The sequence below is a fragment of the Mesoplodon bidens genome (genome assembly GCF_964165515.1).
Source record: "Mesoplodon bidens genome assembly, chromosome: 15".
Taxonomy (NCBI): domain Eukaryota; kingdom Metazoa; phylum Chordata; class Mammalia; order Artiodactyla; family Ziphiidae; genus Mesoplodon; species Mesoplodon bidens.
This window is the reverse complement of record NC_138171.1, coordinates 42168438-42192411: the sequence shown is the minus strand read 5'-3', so window position 1 is coordinate 42192411 and position 23974 is coordinate 42168438. Positions and strand designations below refer to the sequence as shown.

Genomic DNA, 23974 nt, shown 5'->3' with positions numbered 1-23974 from the left:
CTTTCTAAGCTCTTGCATAGCTGATTTATGTTCTTGTGTCTTTGTAGATGAAGCATAAACCCACCAGGTGTCAAATTCTTAAGTAAAAGCCCTTTCCTCTAAAATCTCAGTGGCGTCTCCCCACCGTCTCCTGGAGTTGGGAGTTGCACAGGACATGGTTCTCTTACCGTTACCCACTTTTTATGCCAAGACGTTTGCAGAATTTTTTCTTTATTCTTGCATTTCAAACACATCATCAAGATATACCTAAGTGTTGACAGTTTTAAATATTACTGCTTAACAATAAGCCCTAAAGTTCCAGAGAACTAAATGTTTAGGAAGTGGGTTTTTTTTTTTTTTTTTGGTATTCTATCTTTTGGGTTCTTGCTTCTGTTCTGCTTCCTCTTGGCTCTTCTTTAGAAATAATGATTCTCTGTATATCTCTACTTTACGTTCTTCATGTTTATCATCTCTTCTTATATGTTTTTCATCCCTGAATCCTTCTTTCTGTAAGTCAGAGCTAATGATATTTATTTTGCCATCTGAGTCACTGAGTCCATTTTCTCTTCTGTAAATCTTGCTCTTTACTGGTTCTCTTGTCCTTTCTGCTATGGCATTGTTAGATTCTTAAAATATTACTTCTTCTATATTAATCAGTTTTCTTCTAATCAATGAGTATGTGTATATATGAATACTATAGGGAACCACAAAGCAATTGCTAGGTAAAGTTTACTTTTATTTCCTGTAAATATTTTTCAAAAGTATGTTTTCCTCAGTCTCCAAAGTGCTTGGTTCTCCTGCAGTTTTTATGTCTTGAGTCTTTTTCACAGGTTGCAAACTTTGTCTGTGTTCATTTCCTCCCATACACCCATCCTTTGCATAAAGAAAGATGGATAATGGAAGAGAATTTGCCATAAAATAGTACAAGTCTCAGTAAGGCAGCAACATTTCTTTTTTTTATTTTACTGATGTATATAGTTGGTTTACACTGTTGTGTTACTTTCTGCTGTACAGCAAAGTAATTCAGTTATACATATATATACATTCTTTTTCATATTCTTTTCCATTAGGGTTTATCACAGGATATTGAATATAGTTCCCTGTACTATACAGTAGGACCTTGTTATTTATCCATTCCCTACATCATATTTTGCATGTGCTAATCCCAAACTCCCAACCCATCCCTCCCCCACGCTCTCCCCCATGGCAACCACAAGTTTGTTCTCTGTCTGTGAGTCAGTTTCTGTTTCATAGATAAGTTCATTTGTGTCATATTTTAGATTCCACATCTAAGTGATATCATATGGTATTTGTCTTTCTCTTTCTGACTTACTTCACTTAGTATGATAATCTCTAGGTCCATCCATGTTGCTGCAAATGGTATTATTTCATTCTTTTTTATGGCTGAGTAGTATTCTGTTGTATATATGTGCCACATCTCCTGGTTGTTTCCATGTCTTGGCTATTGTGAATAGCAAGGCAGCAACATTTCTTGAGAGAGCCACGAGCATGGGCAAGTCCATTAATGAAAGTTCATCTCTGTGGGGCTGCTTCTCCAGAAGGGTAAAGCCAGTGAACCTGGGTCAACTTTCCATCTCTGTCTCCGTTGGACTTGACCTCCATTCCAGAGCCACGTCCAGCTGCATGACCTTCTCCTTTGTGCTGCTTCCTACTCCTATCATGTGGTGTCTCTTGCCCTTGGAAATTCCAAGCATGTCAGTTAATGTTTCACAATGATGCTGTGCAACAAGTCACCCCAAAACGCAATGACTTAGCAAGAAGCACTGATACAGATGTTTGTGGGTCTGCAAGGCAGCTGAGGCTCAGCTGGGAGGCTCTGCTTCTAGTGCAAGTTGAGTTCAGGTCTGCCCCATGTGTGTTCATTCTGGGCCCAGGCAGCAGAAACTTGGGGAGAGTTTTCTCATTGACAAATCATTGTATGAGAGGGCATACCCAAGCACCTCTGCTCATGCCACACCCACTACCATCTTATTGGGCAAAGCAAGTCATGTGACCAAGACTAACACCAATGGGACAGGAATATTTTCCAGTCAATGGTAGAAATGGGGGGAGGGGTAAATATTTGCTTTGCAATAATTCAAATTATAACACCCATCTCTTCTCCAATGTGATGATCCACAATTGCAAAAGAACTTCAAATGGAATGTCCTTGGTCTATCCCATTGCTGCTCTGATGCCCTCACCTCACCCAATCTGGTGCAGTTGGTGTGTTTCTGCCAGAATCCTTAGCCTCAACTCCTTAACTTCCTGGGCACGATCTTGATCTGCCTTTTTAAGTGCTTTTATGGCCTCAGTTTTCTCATTACTATAAAATGTTTGGTTTTTTAAACTAATTAAATTTTCATAGGCAACAAATAAAATTTTTAAAAATGAGGCTGGGATGTATAACTGAATCCAATAAATGCAGCACTGTACAGCTTAGCCATGCACTCACTTTGTGTCTGAGAGGCAATGCCACCTGACATCAGTGTGATCTGTTTATTAAAAGGGAGAGGCCACAGCTTAACCACAAGCTGAGGTTGTAGTCTGCTTCCCAAGTTGGAAAGTTCTACCACTTACCCACGTGCCATGCTCATGATCTGGTTACTAAAACAGAGAGTTGTAATTCCTAAGCACATGCCTTATTTGTGATCTGGTGAAACAAACAGAAGGAAGCATGACTTACCCAAGTGCCATATTGGCAATCTGGTTACTGACCACATGACTGTACAGCTTGACCACATTGCTACATTTGTGATCTGTTCCTAAAACAGAAGGCCAGGGGCTTAACCAAGAGTTATGTCTGTGGTCTGGTTAACAAAACAGAGTGTCATCCTACATTCCCACACACCATATTTGTATTCCAGTTACTAAAACAAAGAGGTAAATGGCTTAACACAGTCTGCCTTTGTGACCTGGTTGATGAACAGAGGACCATGGGCCTAACCTTGGACTCCTGTCTGGTTGTTTCCTAGAGGAAAAAGGAGGTCTCTGAACTGTGTGGGGTTTCCTCTGGGAAACAAAATTGGGTCAAGTATATTCTAACTAATTTGGGCTCTAAGAAAAAAACCATCTAGGTTACACATCTCAATCTCAGAACAAAGTATCTTAGTTCTCTTAATTTTTAACAAATGATGCTCATATTTCTATAACATGGAAGGGACACACAGCCTTACACTGCCATTCTTTTCTCTCACTTCTACATACTCCTTTTGTTCCTACTCTCCATTTAGCCTAGACCCATTTGATTTGGGTCTTCTGATTCTTTAGCCTCTATTTGGTCACCTTTTCTTTTCTTCATCCACTTTACATCCCATATTTTCCATTCTTTATGTCTCTTAATTGTCACTAGATTTTATTCAATTCCTCTTCTTGCTTTAGCAGTGCAATGTATTCAAGGCCCCTTTTGTTGAGTATTTCCATTTGCCAAGTGTTTCTCTTCATGCATAGGGGTTTTCCTCAATGCACTGGTTGCTGTTTGGCTCTCCCTCTCACCCCCATCCCATCAGAAATGGCTTTCCTCTCTCTGAAGACATTCACCAAGAATGACTTGTCTAGAGTCATGGGTGTAGTGAAAGGAATGTTCCTGAGTGTGACAAGTGATGCAATGATGTCTCGTCCTATTGCTTTGCTGAAAGCCAGATGGAGGCTGTCAGGAGAATCCTAAAAGCCTAAATGACATTCTTTAAATGAGAAAGAAAAGCGGGTGTGTTCTGGCCCCAAGGAGCTGAAGTCTCTTCTCAGACAGAATTATGTGTTGGCCAACTTCAACCTCCAGCCTGGAGCAGGCGTGGATACTGTGAACCTAAAGACAGAGATGAGATTGGATATCCCATCATTAACAGCTATCAAAATTATGCCTTCTATTCCTATTACCTTGCTTTTTTCATTAAAAAGATTTAACATTTCTTATTTGATTTGATACTCACAAAATCTCTCTGAGGTGGATAAGGCAGGTATTCTTCTTGCCATTATTATTGTTATTCTCTCATTATTACTAGTCTTATTATTCTTTTTATGATTAATATTATCTATTCAATGGCTGAGGAAACAGAGTCCAAGCTATTAAGTGACCTGACTAAGGACACTTAGTTAGCGGCAGAGCCTGTTTTAGATTGTGAGTCCTTGCACATAAGACATTTCCATCAACCCCCTCGGCCATATATTCTGAACCCCTTTCTGCATTTATTTTCATGATGGTGCAGATAACTCAGCTGATTAGCCTCATTTTCTGAAACTGCCACCGTTGCCAACCAGGGTGTGAGGAAACGACTCTGGACGTGGCATCTGGGCATCAGTTGAGCCTTACGTCTGTGATAACTAACCCGGTGACTCGGGTTCCACTTAACTTTCCACGTATGAGCCACAGCAAAACAAAGGGTTGGAGAATGAAAATGTATGAAGAGAAAGGAACTGTGCCTTTTAGAATAAAAAGACCTTTATCCACATTGCAGCCCTGTGACATAAATAACATCTTTATTTTTCATAGGGAAAACTGAGGAACAGAGAAGTTTAGTAGCTTTCACTGGGTCATGCAACCTGTACATGACAGTGCCTACACAGAAACCAAGGTTATGGACCTTTTCTCAATTTATTCCTACTAAGGACGCATGCATGCGTGCACGACACACACAGACAGACACACACACACACACACACACAGAGGCCTCTTCATTATGCCTTCCCCTTCAGTCAGATCTGTCTTGCATACTTGCCTTAACCCTCTCTCACATTAATAAAATGAGCCACGTGGGCCCATCAGCACATCCTTTTAGATGTGCAAAGGGGAATTTCGTATGCTTTTTAGTCTCGAGAGTTGCTGTGAGGACATGAATACGATTCCTATGCTCTCCTGCGTGTTTCCCATCTTTCCACTGCATCATCCTGAGACACCACAGACTCTGCAAACATCTACCAGGGGTTGGCTAGAGTGGGCTCCCTGTCGGGACCCTCTGCCTGTATCTCATGGGAACCAGCTCTTTGAGAAAGTGTTCACAATTTACACTGTGCCCCCAGATTGCGTGGTCCAGTAGCTGTGACACCCTCGCCCAACAAAGCACGACGTACCCTGTGTCCAAACTCGCGAAAACGAGATGACTTCTTCCCAGACCTAAGTGAGCTCTTGGCAAAAATGCCTTTACTTTATAAACAAAAACCAAACGTAAACCTGTATTAGATTCTTGTTGCTGCTGTAACAAATGACCATGTGCTTTGTGGTTTAAAACAATACAGATTGGGCTTCCCTGGTGGCGCAGTGGTTGAGAGTCCAACTGCCGATGCAGGGGACAGGGGTTTGTGCCCCAGTCTGGGAGGATCCCACATGCCGCGGAGAGGCTGGGCCCGTGAGCCATGGCCGCTAAGCCTGCGCGTCCGGAGCCTGTGCTCCGCAACAGGAGAGGCCACAACAATGAGAGGCCTGCCTACCGCAAAAAAACAAACAAACAAACAAAAAACAGATTTATTCTCCTAGAGTTCTGGAGATCAGAAGTCGGAAATCAGTTTCACTGGGCTGAAATCAAGGTGTCAGCACAGCTGTGTTCTTTCTGGAGCCTCTGCGGGGAGACTCTGTTTCCCCATCATTTCCAGCTTCTGATGACCGCCTGCATTCCGTGGCTCATGGCCCCTTCCTCCTTCTTCAAGAACATCACTCCAGTCTCTGCTTCCTTCGTTATGTTGCCTCTCCTCTTTAACCAAATCTCCCTCTGCCTCCCTCTCAGAAGGACCCTAGTGATGACATTTAGGGCCCACCCAGATAATCCAGGGTAATCTCCACCCCACCCCCCCAATCCTGCATCTCAAGGCCCTTCACTTAGTCACACCTGCAAAGTCCCTTTTATCATGTAAAGGAACAGGTTTAAAAATTCCTGGGATTCGTATGTGGGTATCTTTGGGGCCATTATTCAACCTACTACAAAACCCACTTCTAGGGCAGTAGAAATAACGCTGGAGCTCCCACAGGTTCACACTTGTGCACACGGACAGTTCATACCACATCTAAAATCATATATCTCCTTGTCTTCTGCTACATTATTCAACCTCTCTGAACTCTGACATCTTTATCTGTAAAATGGGCGTAGTGTAGACTCCACCTCCTCAGTGCGTTAACCCCTGTGAGGCTTAAATGAGGTCACGTCTGTGATGGACCTGGCACAGAAGAAGCTTGCCCTGCATCTAGCCTTTCCTCCTACCTGCCACCAGACAGGCCAGCTGGATGCTTAGCACTTGGTATCCAAATAGTCCATTCCTGGGGGATGTCCTTTCTCAGATCTGCAGCCAGAGGACCCATCAGTGGGTACAGCTCCCAGACAAGTTCTCTATATTACAGATCTTCATCTAGAAAGGCACTGCCAATTGAAATGCAGCCCCTCCTTACCCACGCTGTAGTCAAACACATCTTCCGTGGAGGCGGGGCTCTGTGATGAGGCAACAGCCACATAGAGTCAACGTGACCCTGGACTCTGGCTACAACGTATCAGTATGTACATAGTTTCCTCCAGGGCTTGGAGACCAGTTCTTCAACTGAGCATCACTGATGTGGTCGTCTCAGGTTCAGAGGCACGCCCTATAAGAAATATGGAGCTGGAAGTACTACTGCGACCTCCTGTGGGCTGAGCAGAAACACACGGAAATGAGAGCAGAGGTGGGAGCAGCAAAAGCCCACCTTGTCTATCGGGTACTGGCCAGCAGTGGGGGGAAATGGGCCACTTCAGCGTCCCCTCCAACCTGCCCTGTGGTCGAGCACCTTTGAGAGGAACAGAGGGAGAATCACTGGCCAGAAGGGCTGGGGTCTGAGCTGCTTCAGAAGCAGAGACTGGGGAGGGGAACCTGCCGAGGGTGTTAGCCCCTTCCTGACTTCATTCAGAGTGGAGACTCTTTTCCAGAGGGCAAAGCTTGTCAATGTCAGCCACAGACTCTGAGTCACATGTCTGCTCCATAGGGCTTGCAGGGAGTGGAAAATTCCTTCCAGACTGTGGCAGTAAATAGGTGCTCAATCTCAGTTTTGGCGTGATTGTGGGTTTTCATCTTTCTTCTGAGTCGCCACTGCATTCCAGGGGGCATTTGCAGAGGCTGAACCACGTATTACGACCCAGTCCCTGACTTGAACTGATTCCTTGGGAGACTGAAGAGCACGGTGCTTTCCCTCCCTCTGTGTCGTCATGTCCCCCATCCCAAGGACAGGGACACCTGTGCGAGTCCAGATGGAGCCACCCCAGCCTGGCACCGACTGTTGTTTTTTCAGTGCCTTTACCAGCCTCCCATTTCTTTGCCCAACCTGTGCATCTTGTCCAAGGCTCCAGGTGTGTCTGCCTCTTTGCTCATGGAGAGGAGGGGGACTCCTAACACCTTGCATTTCAATCTCACTGTTTAATTCTTCGTGTGGGGAAAATCTTGGAGCCTGGAATGACTGCAGAAGTCTCTCTGGTTACACTGGTGTTGTCCACACTTCATAACTGGGCACCACTGGCAGGCTGATGGCAAGACACACCCTTTGGGAGGGTCTCCTTCTTAGACAGGGGAAGCTGTGTTGCCCGTGGTGTGCAGCCAACCATGAAACAGGAGGCGCAGGCAGGAAGCTCTGTAGCTCTAATGACCTTGCGTGACCTTGCCGCATTGATGCTCAGGGCACACTTAGAAGATGGCTATATTTTTACGCTGCACCCAGATAGATAAATGGATGAGCCATGTGGATGGGACTCTGCCCAAGATCCTGTCCAAATGCCCCAGAGTATAGGGGTTACCACCGTGGCAAACTGTAACCAATTCCACCCCCTGGTTGGGAAGCTCTGACCCACTGACCTTCCCTGAAGCCCTCTTTCTCTGTGGCATGATGCCTTTTGATGATGGGCAGAGAAAAGAATAAACATGGCCTTGTCCCACTGCTTATTCAGCTCATCCTTCTCTCAGAAGAGGAAGCAACTGTGTCATCAATGTCATTTCAAATAATGGCCCCAAAGATACCCACATACTAATCCCTTCTGTGAAAGTTGAAATGAGTTTCACCTAAAAGCTGGTCGGGGAAGATGCGGCCTCCAGCTGGGTAGGTCTCGGCAGGAGGCAGGGGCGGGGCCTGGGGGCCAAGGCCTCAGAGAGCAGAGAGCTCCGTCCTAACAGCGGCCGGGCATTTCATCTCATCAAGGATTCAGGACTTGCCTGGAGACACAGGCACCCCTGAGGTTCCTCTCGCAGAAGGGAAATGCATTCAATTTCCCTGCTCTTTCACACTGAAAAGATAGGGAATCTGATCATGGGAAGTTTCATTGCACTGGGAGCTCTTCCTGGCCTTCTCATGGATTTGGTGGGGGAACACTGAGTGGGGAGAGAAGGCATAGGAAAGTCTTTGCTTTGGAACAAATGGAGAGGTCACATTTATTCATTCAGCAAACGTATGTCCTGCATCCAGCCGGGACCAGGCTCTGTAAAGGGACTGGGTATAAACACTGTGTAAGGTGCAGTGCATTTCCTCAGAGGCCTCATCAGCTGCTGGCAGAGGCCGATAAACAGACAAAAGTAACTCCCAGTGGAAGAGCAGTGGTAAAGAGATCTGGAAAGCCCGAGGCTCCAGTGCTGCCCCCATTTGAACCCCCTGAGTTGGTGGAAGGAGGGGGGTCTAGGGGGTCCAGCTTGCAGCCAATCCTGCATGCTCCTCCCTCTGAGTCCAACTAGGAGAGAGGACCCCCGAAAGGCCAGGGGAATCCTTTGACCACCCCATTGTTTACATCAATTCCCCAGAAGAGAAAAACAGAGGGGATCTTGAGAAAATGATCTTCATTTTCTGTCAGCGCCACAGAGCTGCCTGACTTCTATGACCCATCACAGAAGGGTCGTATGCACCTATTTAGAGACTATAATTCCTGGAAAGCACAGCAGGAAGGCCTGGATGTTTTGCCACCATGGTGGGCAGCCATGTGCTGGGAGAAGGATCTTCTTTCTGGACTAGAACTTTCTATGCCTTAGTTCAAACCTGACTGAACATCAGAATCCTCTGGAGGGCTTGTTAAATACGGGTTCCTAGGACCCACCCCCAAAGCCTGTGATTCATCAAGTCTGGGATGGGGCTGGAATTTTGCATTTCCAGCTAGTTTCTGGGTGATACTGGTGCTGCTGGTCCAGGGAACACACTTTAGTATCACTGGGCTAGATGAATTGAGGATGAAAAGCCATCTTCCCACTTTAAGAGAACCAGGCTTCCTGAACAAGAGATAATCTGTATCCACAAAGCGGCTCATGGACATGCACAGTGCCTGATGCTCAGCGAAAATCCCCACAACCAACTGGGCAATAGGACCCAAGAACATCCTAGCCACTCTCTCCTTTGGCAAGTCGCGCATTTGGGTTGCGTGTTTCTCATTTATGTATTCGGAAACAGAAACGATAACAACTATAACATTGGATTAATTACAATTTAACAAGCCTAAGAAAAAGAATGCAGAGGAGGAGCTAATCATGTGAGAATTGTAGGAGAGGCCTGTCTCATGTTCTTTAATATTTTAATCTTTAAAAGTGATGCAAGAGATTTTTAGATCTTTTTTTTTTTATAAGCAGCAACCATAACCAACTGGGACACAAAAGGAATGGGTAAATAAAATAATCATATAATACATAATACAATAAATAATATAAAATAATAAGATTATGGAAGGAAACAAAATTACACTGCAGAATTAAAATCTTCTCAGAGATAGTAGGAACAGAATTAACAGTGCCAAAAAAAAAAAAAGAGTAATGTGAAATACAAAACAAAGTGATGAAAATTATTAGAGAAAAAATGAAAACTTTGGAAACAAAGAATAGAAATCTAAGAAGCATTCGTGTTCTGGAGAAAGGAACGTATTAGATAGAACAGGAGAAAGACAAGAACCAAAGTGATTATCAGGAAACAGGAGGCAGAAAATGACATTGGTGTAAAAATTAAAAGCCCCCTCACAGGGCTTCCCTGGTGGCGCAGTGGTTGAGAATCTGCCTGCTAATGCAGGGGACATGGGTTCAAGCCCTGGTCTGGGAAGATCCCACATGCCGCGGAGCAACTAGGCCTGTGAGCCACAACTACTGAGCCTGCGCGTCTGAAGCCTGTGCTTCACAACGAGAGGCCGCGACAGTGAGAGGCCCGCGCACCGAGATGAAGAGTGGCCCCCGCTTGCCGCAACTAGAGAAAGTACTTGCACAGAAACGAAGACCCAACACAGCCAAAAATAAATAAATTAATTAATTTTTTCTAAAAGCCCCCTCACAAAATTCCAGCCAAGATTAATGCGAAAATATGTCGTTTAGCAGAGCATGGAAAACATTTTTTTTAGTTTCACTGATAATGAAATATTCCTACTAGTGTCCAGGAAGGAAAAAAAATGATCGTCAAAGTGAAAACTTAGGCCACCATCCAATCTCTTTGCTCCTTCCCCGCAATAAACAACACTGGAACTGGAGAAGTTCCAATGGAGCTTGGAGGGGAAATTTTGTGCGATTCTAGAATTTTCTACCAAACTAAGTTGTCTGTCATGGGATGGGGGGAACGGGGAAGTATTATCAGATTAGAAGAACTCAGAAAATGTAACGTTCACAAATGTTTCATTGTCAAACTATTTTTTTAAGTTTTGTAGCAGATAATTGGATGGAAGTCAGGTACTCAGGGTTGGGAGAGTCATAGAAAAATGGAACTGAGCATTGAAGTCAATTAAATACAATGAAATAGCAGTAGCTGTTATAAATGTTACAAAATTAAATGCAGAAGCCAAATACTGTTCTAGAACAAGATGCAAATAGTAGAAAACGTGTCATGATAAATCTCAAATTAAACTTACAAAGACTATAAAGTGTCAGGTAAGAGATAAGAACATGAAGGTTTATAAATTTTCTTATCATATGTAAGGAAAGATGAGAAAATGCAGTTTAATTTCTTGAATTTGATAATATAAGAAATTATGGCTTAAGTAATGCAGTTGATAAATGGAAAGATATCCACCACTATAATCAAAACTAGGACAACTATGGGGTTTTCTTTTTTCAAAAGATAAAAGGCAAGGAAACATAAGGAAGGTCTGAAGGCTAGAAAGCAGGAGATGAACTAACAAAAGTACAGCCAAACATGTTTATAACAATATATGAAAATGTAACTAGACTCCACCATTGGAAGGCAAAGAATCTCACGTTAGATTTTTTAAAAATCCAACTCTATTCTCTTTGTAAGAAATGTACATTCTCTTTATGAGGCATACCTTTTTCTGAAGTTTTTAAAAAACTTTTATTGAAATATAGTTGATTTACAGTGTTGTGTTAGTTTCAGATGTACAGCAAAGTGATTCAGTTATGTGTGAGTATATATATGTATGTATATATACATATATATAAAATGTGTGTATATCATATATATACTCTTTTTTAGATTATTTTCCATTATAGGTTATTACAAGATATTGAGTATAGTTCTCTGTGCTATACAGTAGGTCCTTGTTGGTTATTTATTTTATATATAGTAGCGTGTATATTTTAATCCCCAAATCCTAATTTATCCCTCCCAAGAGACATACCTTTTTAAAAAGACATGTGTATAATATAACACAGAAAGTTTAAAAACCAAAGGAGAGATGTTTAATGGAAAATGCACACAGAAAGAAAGCAAGCATAGCCATATTGATGTATAAACAGATGTTTTTTCCAATAGAAGGCACTTAAGTATTTTTTAATGACAGATTGTGTGTATTGATAACAATGCACAGTACAATTCTGTACCTATTTCCAATGTGTGGGTTTTTTCCCCACACCACCAAGCAATTCTCCATCACCAGCTGGGTGTTCCACAGTTCAACTCAATTTTGACACTCTCTACCCAGAGACAATATCAGGTCCCAGAAGTTAAGGGCTTGAGCTCACAAGACTGCCCCCGACGCCACCATCTCAGATGACCATCACAAGTCCAGCTTCTCACCTGTGCTTCTGATTGACCTGTAAATCGGAGGTTCCCACACCCACCCCTTGGGTTCTATTAATTTGCTAAAGCAGCTCACAGAGCTCAGGAAATCCGTTTACTTACTAGATTACCCATTTATTACAAGGCTATTAAAGGATACAAATCAATGGCTAGATACATAGGGTGAGATCCCAAACAAAGAGGCATCTGTCCTCATGGAGGTGGGGGCCTGGCATGGCAGCACATGGATGCATTCTGGTTCACTCACCTAGAAGCTCTCTAAACCCCCTCCTTCTGGATTTTTATGGAGGCTTCACGACAGAGCCATGGTTGATTAAATTATTGGCCATGGGCTTCCCTGGTGGCGCAGTGGTTGAGAGTCTGCCTGTCGATGCAGGGGACACGGGTTCGTGCCCCGGTCTGGGAAGATCCCACATGCCGCGGAGCGGCTGGGCCCCTGAGCCATGGCCATTGAGCCTGAGCATCTGGAGCCTGTGCTCCGCAACGGGAGAGGCCACAACAGTGAGAGGCCCACGTACCGCAAAAAAAAAAAAAAAAAAAAAAAAAAAAAAAAAAAAAAAAAAAAAAAAATTATTGGCCATGAGTGATGGATTCAACCTCCAGCCCCTCCCTCCTCCCTGGTTAGCAGGGGATGAGACTGAAAGTTCCAACCCTCTGTTCATGACTGATTCCTCCGGTGACCATCTCCTCCATCTTTAGAGGATTTACAAAGTCACCTCATTAGCATAAACTCCGTTGTGGATGAAAGGGGCTTGTTATGAATAATGAGACACCCATTTATGGCTCTGATGTGATCTCAGGAACTGAGGACAAGAAACCAAATATGACAAAGATGCTCTATGGCTTTTATCACTCAAGAAATTCCAAGGGTTTGGGGAGATGTGAGCCAGGAACAGTGGACGGAAGACCAAAATATATACTTACTATAACTCCTAATATCACACATACCTTACCCATTCTGTAAGGGAGGCTGCCCATCCGTTTATCTTGATAGCCTCCCAGTGCCTTTCCTGGGCTTTTTCATACTCAATACACTCTTCCCAGGTGTTACCATCTTTTCTGATGACTTTTATTATCATCTGTATGCAAATGACTTCCAGGTCATTAGCCCATATTTGTACATCCTACTGCCTCCTGGGCTGTTCTGTTGGGCTGTCCCTCCGGAACCACCAATGCACACATCCACAATTTCACATCACCTTTCTCTCCAAGCCTTTTCTTCCTCTGTTCCCATTCGGCTGCGCGTAAAACCCAGGTGTGATCCTGATTGGTTCACTGAGCTTCACCCTCCACACACGAGTCATCTTGTCAAACTGTCTCTTACATGGCTCGTGAATGCTCTCTGTCGCCACAGTCCACAATTAAAAAATGATTAAAGAAGACAATTTCGGTCATATCAGCAAACTTTATTTAACGTTTCATGAAGTGGACAGGCTCCATTCCGAGACCTGCAAAATGGGATAGAAGGTAGGAAGCTTTTATAGGATAAAGAATAAAGAACAAAGAAGAGAAAAAACAGAAAATATTTGATTGGCTGGGGTCACAAGGTCACCCTCGTTTGGCATGAGGAAGCCCGGAGTTGGGTTGGCATTTGGGAGTTGGGCGACTGGACATACGGTGTTTCTGGTCAAGAGGAGTGTTTACAGGGACATGAAAGTTATCTAGATTTTGGTTTGCTGGCGTGACACCCCGGGGCAGAATTGTCTTCATCTTGGGCCTGGCAGGCTATTTCAACACCACCATAGTTTCTAAACCTGTTATTTCAATAGCCTTCCCTCCAGTCATCTTGCAGCTTGTGCCAGCAAAGGGTAATTTTTCTCAGGCTCAATCACGATGAAGTAAGTTCTTGTTGAAAATCCTTTCATGGCACCCCATCCTACCCAAAAGGTAAAACTAAGCTCCATTCCTCAAAAAATTCAGCATAGAATTACCATTGATTTGGCAATTCCAATTCTAGGTATATACCCAAAAAAACTGAAAACAGGGACATGAGCAGATGCTTGTACACTTACATTCATAGCAGTAACAGCCACAAGGCAGAAGCAATACCAGTATTCAGGGATGGATAAATAGAAAAACAAAGTATACATACCATGGAATATTGTTCCGCCTCAAAGAGGAATAAACACTCCGACATTGATGATCCTTGCAGACATGACCCAAGCAAAATTAACCAGTCACAAAAGGACAAATACTGTACAGTTCCACCTCCACGAGGGACCTAGAGCAGTCAGATTCACACTTGGCTATTTACAGAAAGTAGAATGGTGACTGCCAGAGCCTGGGGGCGGGGTGGGGGTGGGGGGGGATGGGGAGAGAGTGTTTAATGGGTAAGGAGTTTCAGCTGGGGAAAATAAAAAACGGTCTGGAGACTCTGGTGGTGATGGTTGCACAACAATGTGAATGTACTTAATGCCACTGAACTGGACCCTTAAAAATGGATAAAATGGTAAATATATGTTATGTATATTCTACCACAATAAAAAAGTAAAAGCAAACAAGCAAAAAACAACCAAGCTGTGGATGGACCTTGAGATTATCCTAGTAAGTGAAGCAAGTCAGACAGAGAAAGACAAGTATGATATCACGTATATGTGGAATCTTTAAAAAAAGAAAATGACACAAATGAACTTATTTACAAAACAGAAAGAGACTCACAGACATAGAAAACAAACTTATGGTTACCAAAGGGGAAAGAGGAGGGGGAGGGGTATATTAGGAGTCTGGAATTCACAGAGGCACACTACTAAATGTAAAATAAACAACAAGGACCTACTGCATAGCACAGGGAACTATATTCAATATCTTGTAATAACCTATAATGAAAAAGAACCTGAAAAAGAATATATAGATATATATAACTGAATCACTTTGCTGCACACCTGAAACTATCACGACATTGTAAAGCAACTCTACTCCAATAAAAACAACCAAGCTCCTCTCCATGGCCTTTATTGACTAGCACCCCGCCCACAGCTCTTATCTCATCCCCGACCACCTTCTCCTGCTCCAAGTCCTCAGCAGAACTCAACATATGGCCGTTTGATGGACCTGTGAGCTTTTACATTCCCCAGGGGTTTCCAAGCCATCCTGCGTGGCCCTTATCACAGCGAGTTATCCCACTGAATTAAAATCACTCATTTGCTTGTCTTTTGAAAGCAATCAACATCTCGCTCACCTTTGTGTCTCCATCACAGTGTCTGGTGTGGAGTCAGCCTCGATAACCATTTGTTGAATTAGGAAATCAATCTTTTTGCTATAAAGGATAGCCTCGTTTAAAAAATATTAGGACTAAAAGAACAATTTGTGGAGATGCAATTCTTTTCCACAGACTGCAGTGTGTTTACTCATGGTCTTTGACACATCAAGTCATCCCCAGAAAATAAGGTTATACAAGATACAGATGATAATTATAAGACTACATAATATAATTAATAAGGATAACTATATTTGTGTAATTGACTCTACAGAGATTTTACCATAATGGAAGACTCCTTAGGTTCCTAAAAATAGCAGCTGTACAGGCTAAAGTGGATCTTTAACCAAGATTCACTAAAAACAGAATAAAACAACAAAAATCAAACCTAGAAGAAAGAAAAACAAATAGGGTTAAAAATACCAAATGGGATAGAAGAAGCATTGAGAGAAATTTAAAATTGTGGAACTGTTGTGCATAGTTACATGCTAACAGTGATGAAAAATTTTTGGCTGGTTTTCTGAAAAAGGACGTGATTTCAAAATAGACTCAAGAAAAATTTTAAAGCTCAGTGGATTGATCACCATGGAAGAAATACTTGTTGGCATTGTGCCCATATTGTTTTATAGTGATTTCTTTCAAACTTGTAAAAGACAACTCTATTCCGACAATGCAGAAAACATGGAATTCTACTCAACTGATTTTGCTTAAGTATTAATATCCTCACATTAAAACATGACCCAGAGAACCAAATAAAAGGAAAACTATAGATTTCTGGAATCTCCATTTTTCCTTCTCTTTTTACAGCCCCTGACTAGTTCTTTTCACCTAATATCCGAATTTCAGCAAATTCTCAGCTGGTGAGAGTTTTTCCAGGTACTCTGGTCCTTCAAATTGGTCTTTTAGGAAATGGTTACTCATTTTCTCAGAGTCTCTTTGATTTTGTCATTCTTTGTCTCTAACCATGGCAGAGGGGCCCCAGATTTCCCATCTGTGAGGTCCATCACCCTCACCATGCATTTTGCCAGGCTTCTGTCGATATCCAGGCTAATAACCACATGATCTCCTATCAAATCTAAAGGGAGATTATGTCATGGGTCAACCCTAAGTGTCTCGGAATTCACTTTCATAGTCAATTAAACTGTGATGCAGAAAACAAGTCCACTTTATACACACACACTCCCCCTTCAATTATTCTTACTCATATAAATGGCTTTGAACTTGAGTCATTTAGGTTTCCAGCAAGTTCCAGTAACCCAATTTAATTTGTCAGAACAAGGGGCATATTGAAAGCCAGGTAGGAATTGCTTTACAAAGGACGCAGGGGGAAAAATGTCTCAAACTTCCTTTCATCATGATCCAGACTAACTTAAAACACTGATTTCTGTATTCAGTCTTGGGTGAGTTATACTGCAGAAATCCCGAAGTCTTAGTGGCTAATAATCAGGGTTTGTTTCTCACTCAAATTACATGCCCTTCGTGGATTAGCTCCATGTTGCATTCACTCTGGGACCCAGGATGAAGGAACGGCCCATATTTAGTGTGTTTTTGTGGCAGAAGTAAAAGAGAAATGGCAGAACACATGGATAACATTGAGACTTCTCCTTGGAATTCCATCACTTTCATATAGATCACTTTCACCCTCGTTCAACTGGCCAAAGCCTGGTGCTAATGGGCAGAGAGATATAATCCTCTCACAGGAAGGGGAAAGAAATCATTGGAAATAATATAACCAATTACAGCCCACACTCTTGCTCATAAATATTTATTTCCCTCCCTTTAGCCACAAAATATACTCATCCCTTCCCCAAGGGAGGCACTCAAAAGTCCCATCCAATAACAACAGAAGACAAGATCCAGAATCTCAAGATGTACATCAAATCTGGGTGTGACTTCTCTTGATCTGGAGACATATGAACTGCAAAGTCAAATTACCGCCCTGAATCCACCCCATCCCCCAACACACACTCAATTTTTAGTAGTGGAACGGGGTCAGGTTAACCACCAAAAATATTCCCATCCAGAAAGCAAGCAATGGAACACGCATAGCAGTCCAAGTCTCAGAGCAATTCTGATATCCTGTTGAACAGACCTTGAGGTGAGGTATGTTCCTTGATTAGACCCTAGTTGTGTTTCCTTGAAATGGTGCTTGATGTCGTTGCATGATTTCATCACCATCTGGAAGATCCATCCTTTTCCACTTGTTCTCTTTGTACTCACGTGATGAGGGTGAAACTGCACTCCTTCTCAGATGGGACTCGAACCTACCCAAAGCTCAGACTGGGACTCGAACCCACAGGCTGGGACTTGAATCCACGATCCCTGACTAGAAGGGGTCTCAAACCCACTGTCTTTTTTTTTTTTAACATTTTTATTGGAGTATAATTGCTTTACAATGGTGTGTTAGTTTCTGCTTTATAACAAAGTGAATCAGTTATACATATACATATGTCCCCATATCTCCTCCCTCTTGCATCTCCCTCCCACCCTCCCTATCCCACCTTTCTAGCTGGTCACAAAGCACCCAGCTGATCTCCCTGTGCTATGCGACTGCTTCCCACTAGCCATCTATTTTACATTTGGTAGTGTATATATTTCCATATATACACTACCACTCTCTCACTTTGTCCCAGCTTACCCTCCCCCTCCCCATGTCCTTAAGTCTATTCTCTAGTAAGTCTGTGTCTTTATTCCCGTCTTGCCCCTAGGTTCTTCATGACCTTTTTTTTTTTTTTTTTTAGATCATATATATGTGTTAGCATACGGTATTTGTTTTTCTCTTTCTGACTTACTTCACTCTGTAGGACAGACTCTAGGTCCATCCACCTCACTACAAATAACTCAATTTCGTTTCTTTTTATGGCTGGGTAATATTCCATTGTATATATGTGCCACATCTTCTTTATCCATTCATCTGTCGATGGACACTTAGGTTGCTTCCATGTCCTGGCTATTGTAAATAGTGCTGCAATGAACATTGGGGTACATGACTCTTTTTGAATTATGGTTTTCTCAGGGTATATGCCCAGTAGTGGGATTGCTGGGTCATATGGTAGTTCTATTTGTAGTTTTTTAAGGAACCTCCATACTGTTCTCCATAGTGACTGTATCAATTTACATTCCCACCAACAGTGCAAGAGGGTTCCCTTTTCTCCACACCCTCTCCAGCATTTATTGTTTGTAGCTTTTTTGATGATGGCTGTCTTTTGATTAAAACCACTCACCTGGTGTCAGGACTTACTGAAGCTCAGGTTCTTTTGTCTCATCACAGAAAGAACTCAGAGTGAGGCAAAGCAGCAGGCCAAGAGTGAGTTTATTAACATAGGATGCTTGTGCGAGATACAAGTGGGCTGGCAAGGGAACACAGCCCTGAGAACAAAGAGGGCTACATTTTTATAATCAAATAAAAAGTGGGGAGGAGAGAAGACCACCTCTTCCTCATTCTTGGGCAGATGTCATGGTGCTATTTAGATCATATATATATTAGCAAAAGGGTGGTAACATATACTACAGTACGGTAATTTATCTCAGGTTTTGGTATAATGTCCCCTTTCACCTAGTTTCTTTCCCCTTTCATCTATATTTCTGTCTTGGCCACATGCAGAAATGCTACTCTTCAAGGACTCTTAACTCTCTGAGTTCATGTAACAGGATTCACATCTCTTATCTATTGTCTTGTGTTTTAAATATCAGGGTTTGTGGCTTGAGTGTGTCTGGCACTTGGATGCACCTGGTCTTCTTTCAAGGTAGAGTAGATTGTTGCTAGGTTACTGGATTCTTTTCTTGAGCGGTTATTAGCTTACAACAGTCTCCCAAACTCCCTTAACATTCCTTTTCTGTCTTAATCCCCTAGTGAGATTTCTAAACTGACTATTTAATTATCTTACTCTATCCCTATCAAGGGTATTGGAAAATGTACCCTTCTTGGGGCCTCTGTAACTTATCCTCAAAGTGGCTTGTACCCATAGGAGCTTGGGAACCCAAAGATGATTTTAAGTTTTGAACAGTCATAGTCTTTTAGCCCCAGGCTGTTTGCTCTTGGCTCTCTCCAAAAGTTAGTCATTTAAAAAAATCTATTTAACTCCAGTTGGTTTCTGCTAATATCCACAATTATTTTTGAGACATACCTCTCTCTAAACTTAATGACTAGCTTTCTGGGAGAGCCACCTAACATATTCAGAGATTTTAACAAGGGACATTTTGATTTGTTTTAATAGGCTTGGATTGTGATTTATAGCATTTCTCAATTTTATCTCCTCCTAGTAGGAGATGAGAGACAATTGCTTCTTTCAACACTGCAAGACCAGAAATTTTGGGGTTGTCTCTATTCCTGGCTTGTAAAACAATCAATTCTTTCCTGAGTTCATCACCTTATTTTTCAAACTGAGTATAATTAACATATAACATTATATCAGTTTCCTATGTATAAGATAATGATTTGAAATTTGTGTATACTGTGAAATGCCTGCCACAGGAGGTCTAGTTAACATCCATCACCACACATAGTTACACATTTTTCTGGGTGAGAACTTTTAAGATCTATTCTCTTAGCAACTTTCAAATACACAATACAATGTTATTAAATATAGTCACCATGCTGGATATTACATCTGCAGGACTTATTTTATAACTGGAAGTTTGTAACTTTTGACCCCCTTCACCCATTTCACCCACTCCCCACCCCCCTGCCTCTGGAACTACCCATCTGTTCTCTGGATCCATGAATACGGGTTGGTTCGTTGGTTTGTGGATTACGCACGTAAGTGAGATCATACGGTATTTGTCTTTCTCTGTCTGATTTAGTTCACTCTGAGCTCATCTCTTTCTTGTAGATGAGCAACCAATTGCAACCAGAGCCTGCTGTGTCCCAAACTTTTTACCTAAAGCCACAAATCCATTCAATGTGTATCTGCCCTCTGAGTTATCACAGGCAACAACTTTACCAAATATTTTGCTACTGCATAACATGGGTTGTTATCTTTCCAGCCTCCAATAACAGTTTTCTTATTTTCCTGGCCCTGCAATCCATACATCATCTTTTAGAATTTTTGTTATGGTAGCTTTTCATTTCATGTACTAATTTCTATATTGTTGACTTAAACCAAGTTATACCAAATCTCTATGGCTACAATGAAGGGCATTTGTTACTCCCATTACTTTTCCTTTTTGGGGTATCTTCTCCACTTTATCCTCATTCTGGGACCCCAACAGAAGGAACAGCCTCTTTGTAAGAGAGAAGGAAAAGGACACAGGCTAGAACCACACAGTGGCTCTTAAAGATTTTAATCGATGTGACCTATGTTAGTTCTACTCACATTTCATTGGCCAAGAAAGTGACATGACCAAATCTGGTAGAAATGGAGTGGAAAAGTAAATCTTCCCCCTTACAGCGGAAGAACATAAGTGGAAACGCTACACCTTTTTTCAGCTGTTCTTCCTCATAAACATGGCTTGGAACGTGCATTTTATCTTGTTAGAGCAAGATACATGCTGGCTTCTTGGAAGATATAAAACTTTCTAGAGACATATGCATTGTCTGAAGTGTGACACACTCCAAAGTACATGAGGTGTGGAGGGGTGACAGCAGATGGCTGGATGAGTAGGAAACCAAACTAGCAGGTGGCATCTTTTTCTCCAAGATTCTCTACTGGGGGGGTAATCTCATTCCTTGAATTCCCAAGAAGTTCCTGCAAGTTCACAAATGTGCTTGGAGCTGAGCGTGGCAGAAAACTGCTCATCTGATGTCTTGAAAAGCTGGGACAAATCTCTGTAGGAAGGCTTAGGGCTTGCTAGTCATGCCCCAAGCCGAGTTCTCACCCACAAGTGCCCCAGACCCTCTCACTCCTCTCTTTTTTTTGTAAATTGATTGATTGATTGATTTTTGGCTGCGTTGGGTCTTCGTTGCTGCGCGCTGGCTTTTCTCTAGTTGTAGGGAGTGGGGTCTACTCTTCGTTGCGGTGCACGGGCTTCTCATTGTGGTGGCTTCTCGTTGCGGAGCACGGGCTCTAGGCGTGTGGGCTTCAGTAGTTGTGGCACGCAGGCTCAGTAGTTGTGGGTCGTGGGCTCTAGAGCACAGGCTCAGTAGTTGGGGGGCTCACGGGCTTAGTTGCTCCACGGCATGTGGGATCTTCCCAGACCAGGGCTCAAACCCATGTCCCCCGCATTGGCAGGCGGATTCTTAACCACTGCGCCACCAGGGAAGTCCCCCTCTCACTCCTCTTTATCTCCACAGTTCGACATGCAGAGGATAACTCTGGAAGAGCTGAAGCACATCCTCTATCACGCCTTCCGGGACCACTTAACGATGAAGGACATTGAGAACATCATCATCAACGAGGAAGAGAGCCTGAATGAGACCTCGGGGAACTGCCAGACGGAGTTTGAGGGCGGTAGGTACCTCTGCTTCTGCTCTCTGCCCGGTCTGGGATAGGCCAGCCCTTCCACATCCTCTGTATGAAAAATGTGTTTACAGTCTCTTGGGCCGAAGTGGCCTTGGACGGAAGCCACAAATCCAGGACCGAGGTTAAAAGATCCTTTTTGCCAAGATGTAGTAGGTTTCTTTTTTTTTTTTTTTTTTTTTTGCGGTACGCGGGCCTCTCACTGTTGTGGAGCACAGGCTCTGGACGCGCAGGCTCAGCGGCTGTGGCTCACGGGCCCAGCCGCTCCGCGGCATGTGGGATCTTCCCGGACCGGGGCACGAACCCATGTCCCCTGCATCGGCAGGCGGACTCTCAACCACTGCGCCACCAGGGAAGCCCAGGTTTCTTTTTTTTTTTCTATTTTTTTCCCCCAACTCTGCCTTTTTGCAAGACCTGTATTGACCCTTCCTTCCTCCAGTGACCCTGAGGTCTGTGACTTGATGAGTGGCTTTGTGGTGTTGGCCTTTATTTAGTGGGGGCTGCGTGGGATGATGTAAGGAGCCTGTTTGAGCTGTCTGCAAACCTGGGTCAAGTCCAGTGGCTAATTGTGTGACCTTGGGCAAGGGGTGTATCTTCTCTGAATGAGTTTCCTCACCTATAAACATCAGGATAATTACACCTACTTCTCACAGGATCCTTAGGAATGAATGAATTACCTCTGTTCTGTGCTCTCTGAATACACTGGCCAACAAAAGCCCTGCTCATGAAAAAACTCTCATGAACTTCACCAAGAAAATAAGGTTCTCCTGGGGCCAAAAAAGAGACCCGTGAGAGGTCATTTTTCTTGGACTCACAAAGGAAAGCTAAAAAAATAAAAATAAAAAGGCTACCTTATTCCTTAATCAGTAGAGAGTTCCAGGGAAGTTAAGTCATTGAATCCCTCTTTCCAACTTTGAAAATCAGAGCTGCTTTAACAGCTCTGATGTACAGAAGTTTTTTTTAATTACCTTAAAACAGCATAGCAGGCTACGGGCAATTTTTAACTTATTTAAGGTTGAGACTTTTTTAAAAGGTCTACTATTTTTTTCGGTTCTTTTTTTCTGAACATTACAACAAGCCAATGTGTACAGATGGTAAGCTGTCACATAGACACCAGAATGGAATTTGGTTCTTTGGTTTTGGAGCTGCTGTGTTAGAACCAGCCGAGGCCCACAACAGGCAGACACCATGGGGCTGAGCTTGTCTAGGTGGACACAGTGGTACATCCAGACCTGGGCGCCCGTGGGCCCTGTGAGGGCTGAACTGCTACAGGAAACGGGAGGTGGCTTATACCCCGAGGTGACAAAATTAACTCAAGTCAGGGAAATAAGGAGTGGTGGGACTGGGGTAAACTTGACAGCAATGCCTCCTTGTAAAGGTGTTCACAGTGAAAATTTTCAAAAGTGCTGTGTACAGCAAACAAAACCCAGCTGTGGTCCAGAAGGTGCCTTGGCTGCCCTGCTTGGGACTTGGACCATAGCATCAATGTCTGCGTTTGGAGTTGGAGCCACACGGACCACACAAGGGCGGGAAGGTCATAGCCAATTCCATCTGCAGCCGGGCAGGCAGGGGAATTGGGAGGACGAAGACAGGTGAAGAGGGCAGGGATTGGATTAAAATTTGGGCAACTGGCTTCTCTGTTCCATCTTTATTTTAGCTGACAGACTCAGTGCTCAAACAGTAGAAGTATTTGGGGGCTCTAGTCACCCTGCCGTCAGACACACTCTTGAAATGAGTAGGAAGAGTATTTCTGAGCACTGCATTTTCCACAAGAACCTATGTTCATGGATTGATACTTTATTCAGAGAAATGTCACAAGTCTTAGTACTTTCAGAAAGGTCAGACTGCCCTGGGAAATAGTCTGAACTCTAAGCACTGTCTTTTTATTACTCAAAAGCTCATCTATTAATAAAATAAATAGCTGACTTAGGGGTTTCCAAATAGAAGTCTTCCTGGGTCTGCTTTAATGATTAGTACATATAGCATTAGCAACACTTACCGTTTGGGGGTGATTGATAAGGGCCAGGCACTGTGCTTTAAAAGTCATGATCTTATTTAATAAAAGGAATATTATTTGTAATTCACACCTTGATTTCTTGAATGACCTTGTGAGCTTGATTACATAATCCCTTTTACATATTTTCATGTCAGAGAGGGTTTTTAAAATACGTCAGCGCTTTTTGGCCCCAAACACAACGTCATTGTGTTTGCATTTAGGTGTAAGATTTTTCCCATCTCGGATATGACCAAAGTCACCAGTGCATGTATTTTAATGCTCACAGCTCTCTCCAGATTCAGGAAAGGGGCTCCCTGATTTTACTCAGGGCAAAGGAGTCTGGGAAGAGATGGACACACAGACACAGAATTCACCCTGGTGCCCTAGGACTGAGAGAGTCCATTTGAGACCTTGTGGTGACCTTGGCCTTCTCCCTTCCATCTTTCCCCCATGCCTGCTGCCCACAAACAGGGACCTGCTGG

General features: G+C 43.0%; 1 protein-coding gene across 1 annotated transcript in view; it reads left to right on the top strand.

Moving 5' to 3' along the window:
* CALN1 (calneuron 1) overlaps positions 1–23974 on the top strand; it is a gene marked incomplete at both ends in the record, with an annotated part of 447810 nt that overhangs the window by 413289 nt on the left and 10547 nt on the right. The window contains one exon of the mRNA XM_081255249.1: positions 21331–21487. Coding sequence (XP_081111375.1) covers positions 21331–21487 — 157 coding nt within the window. The remainder of the gene's footprint in view (positions 1–21330; positions 21488–23974) is intronic.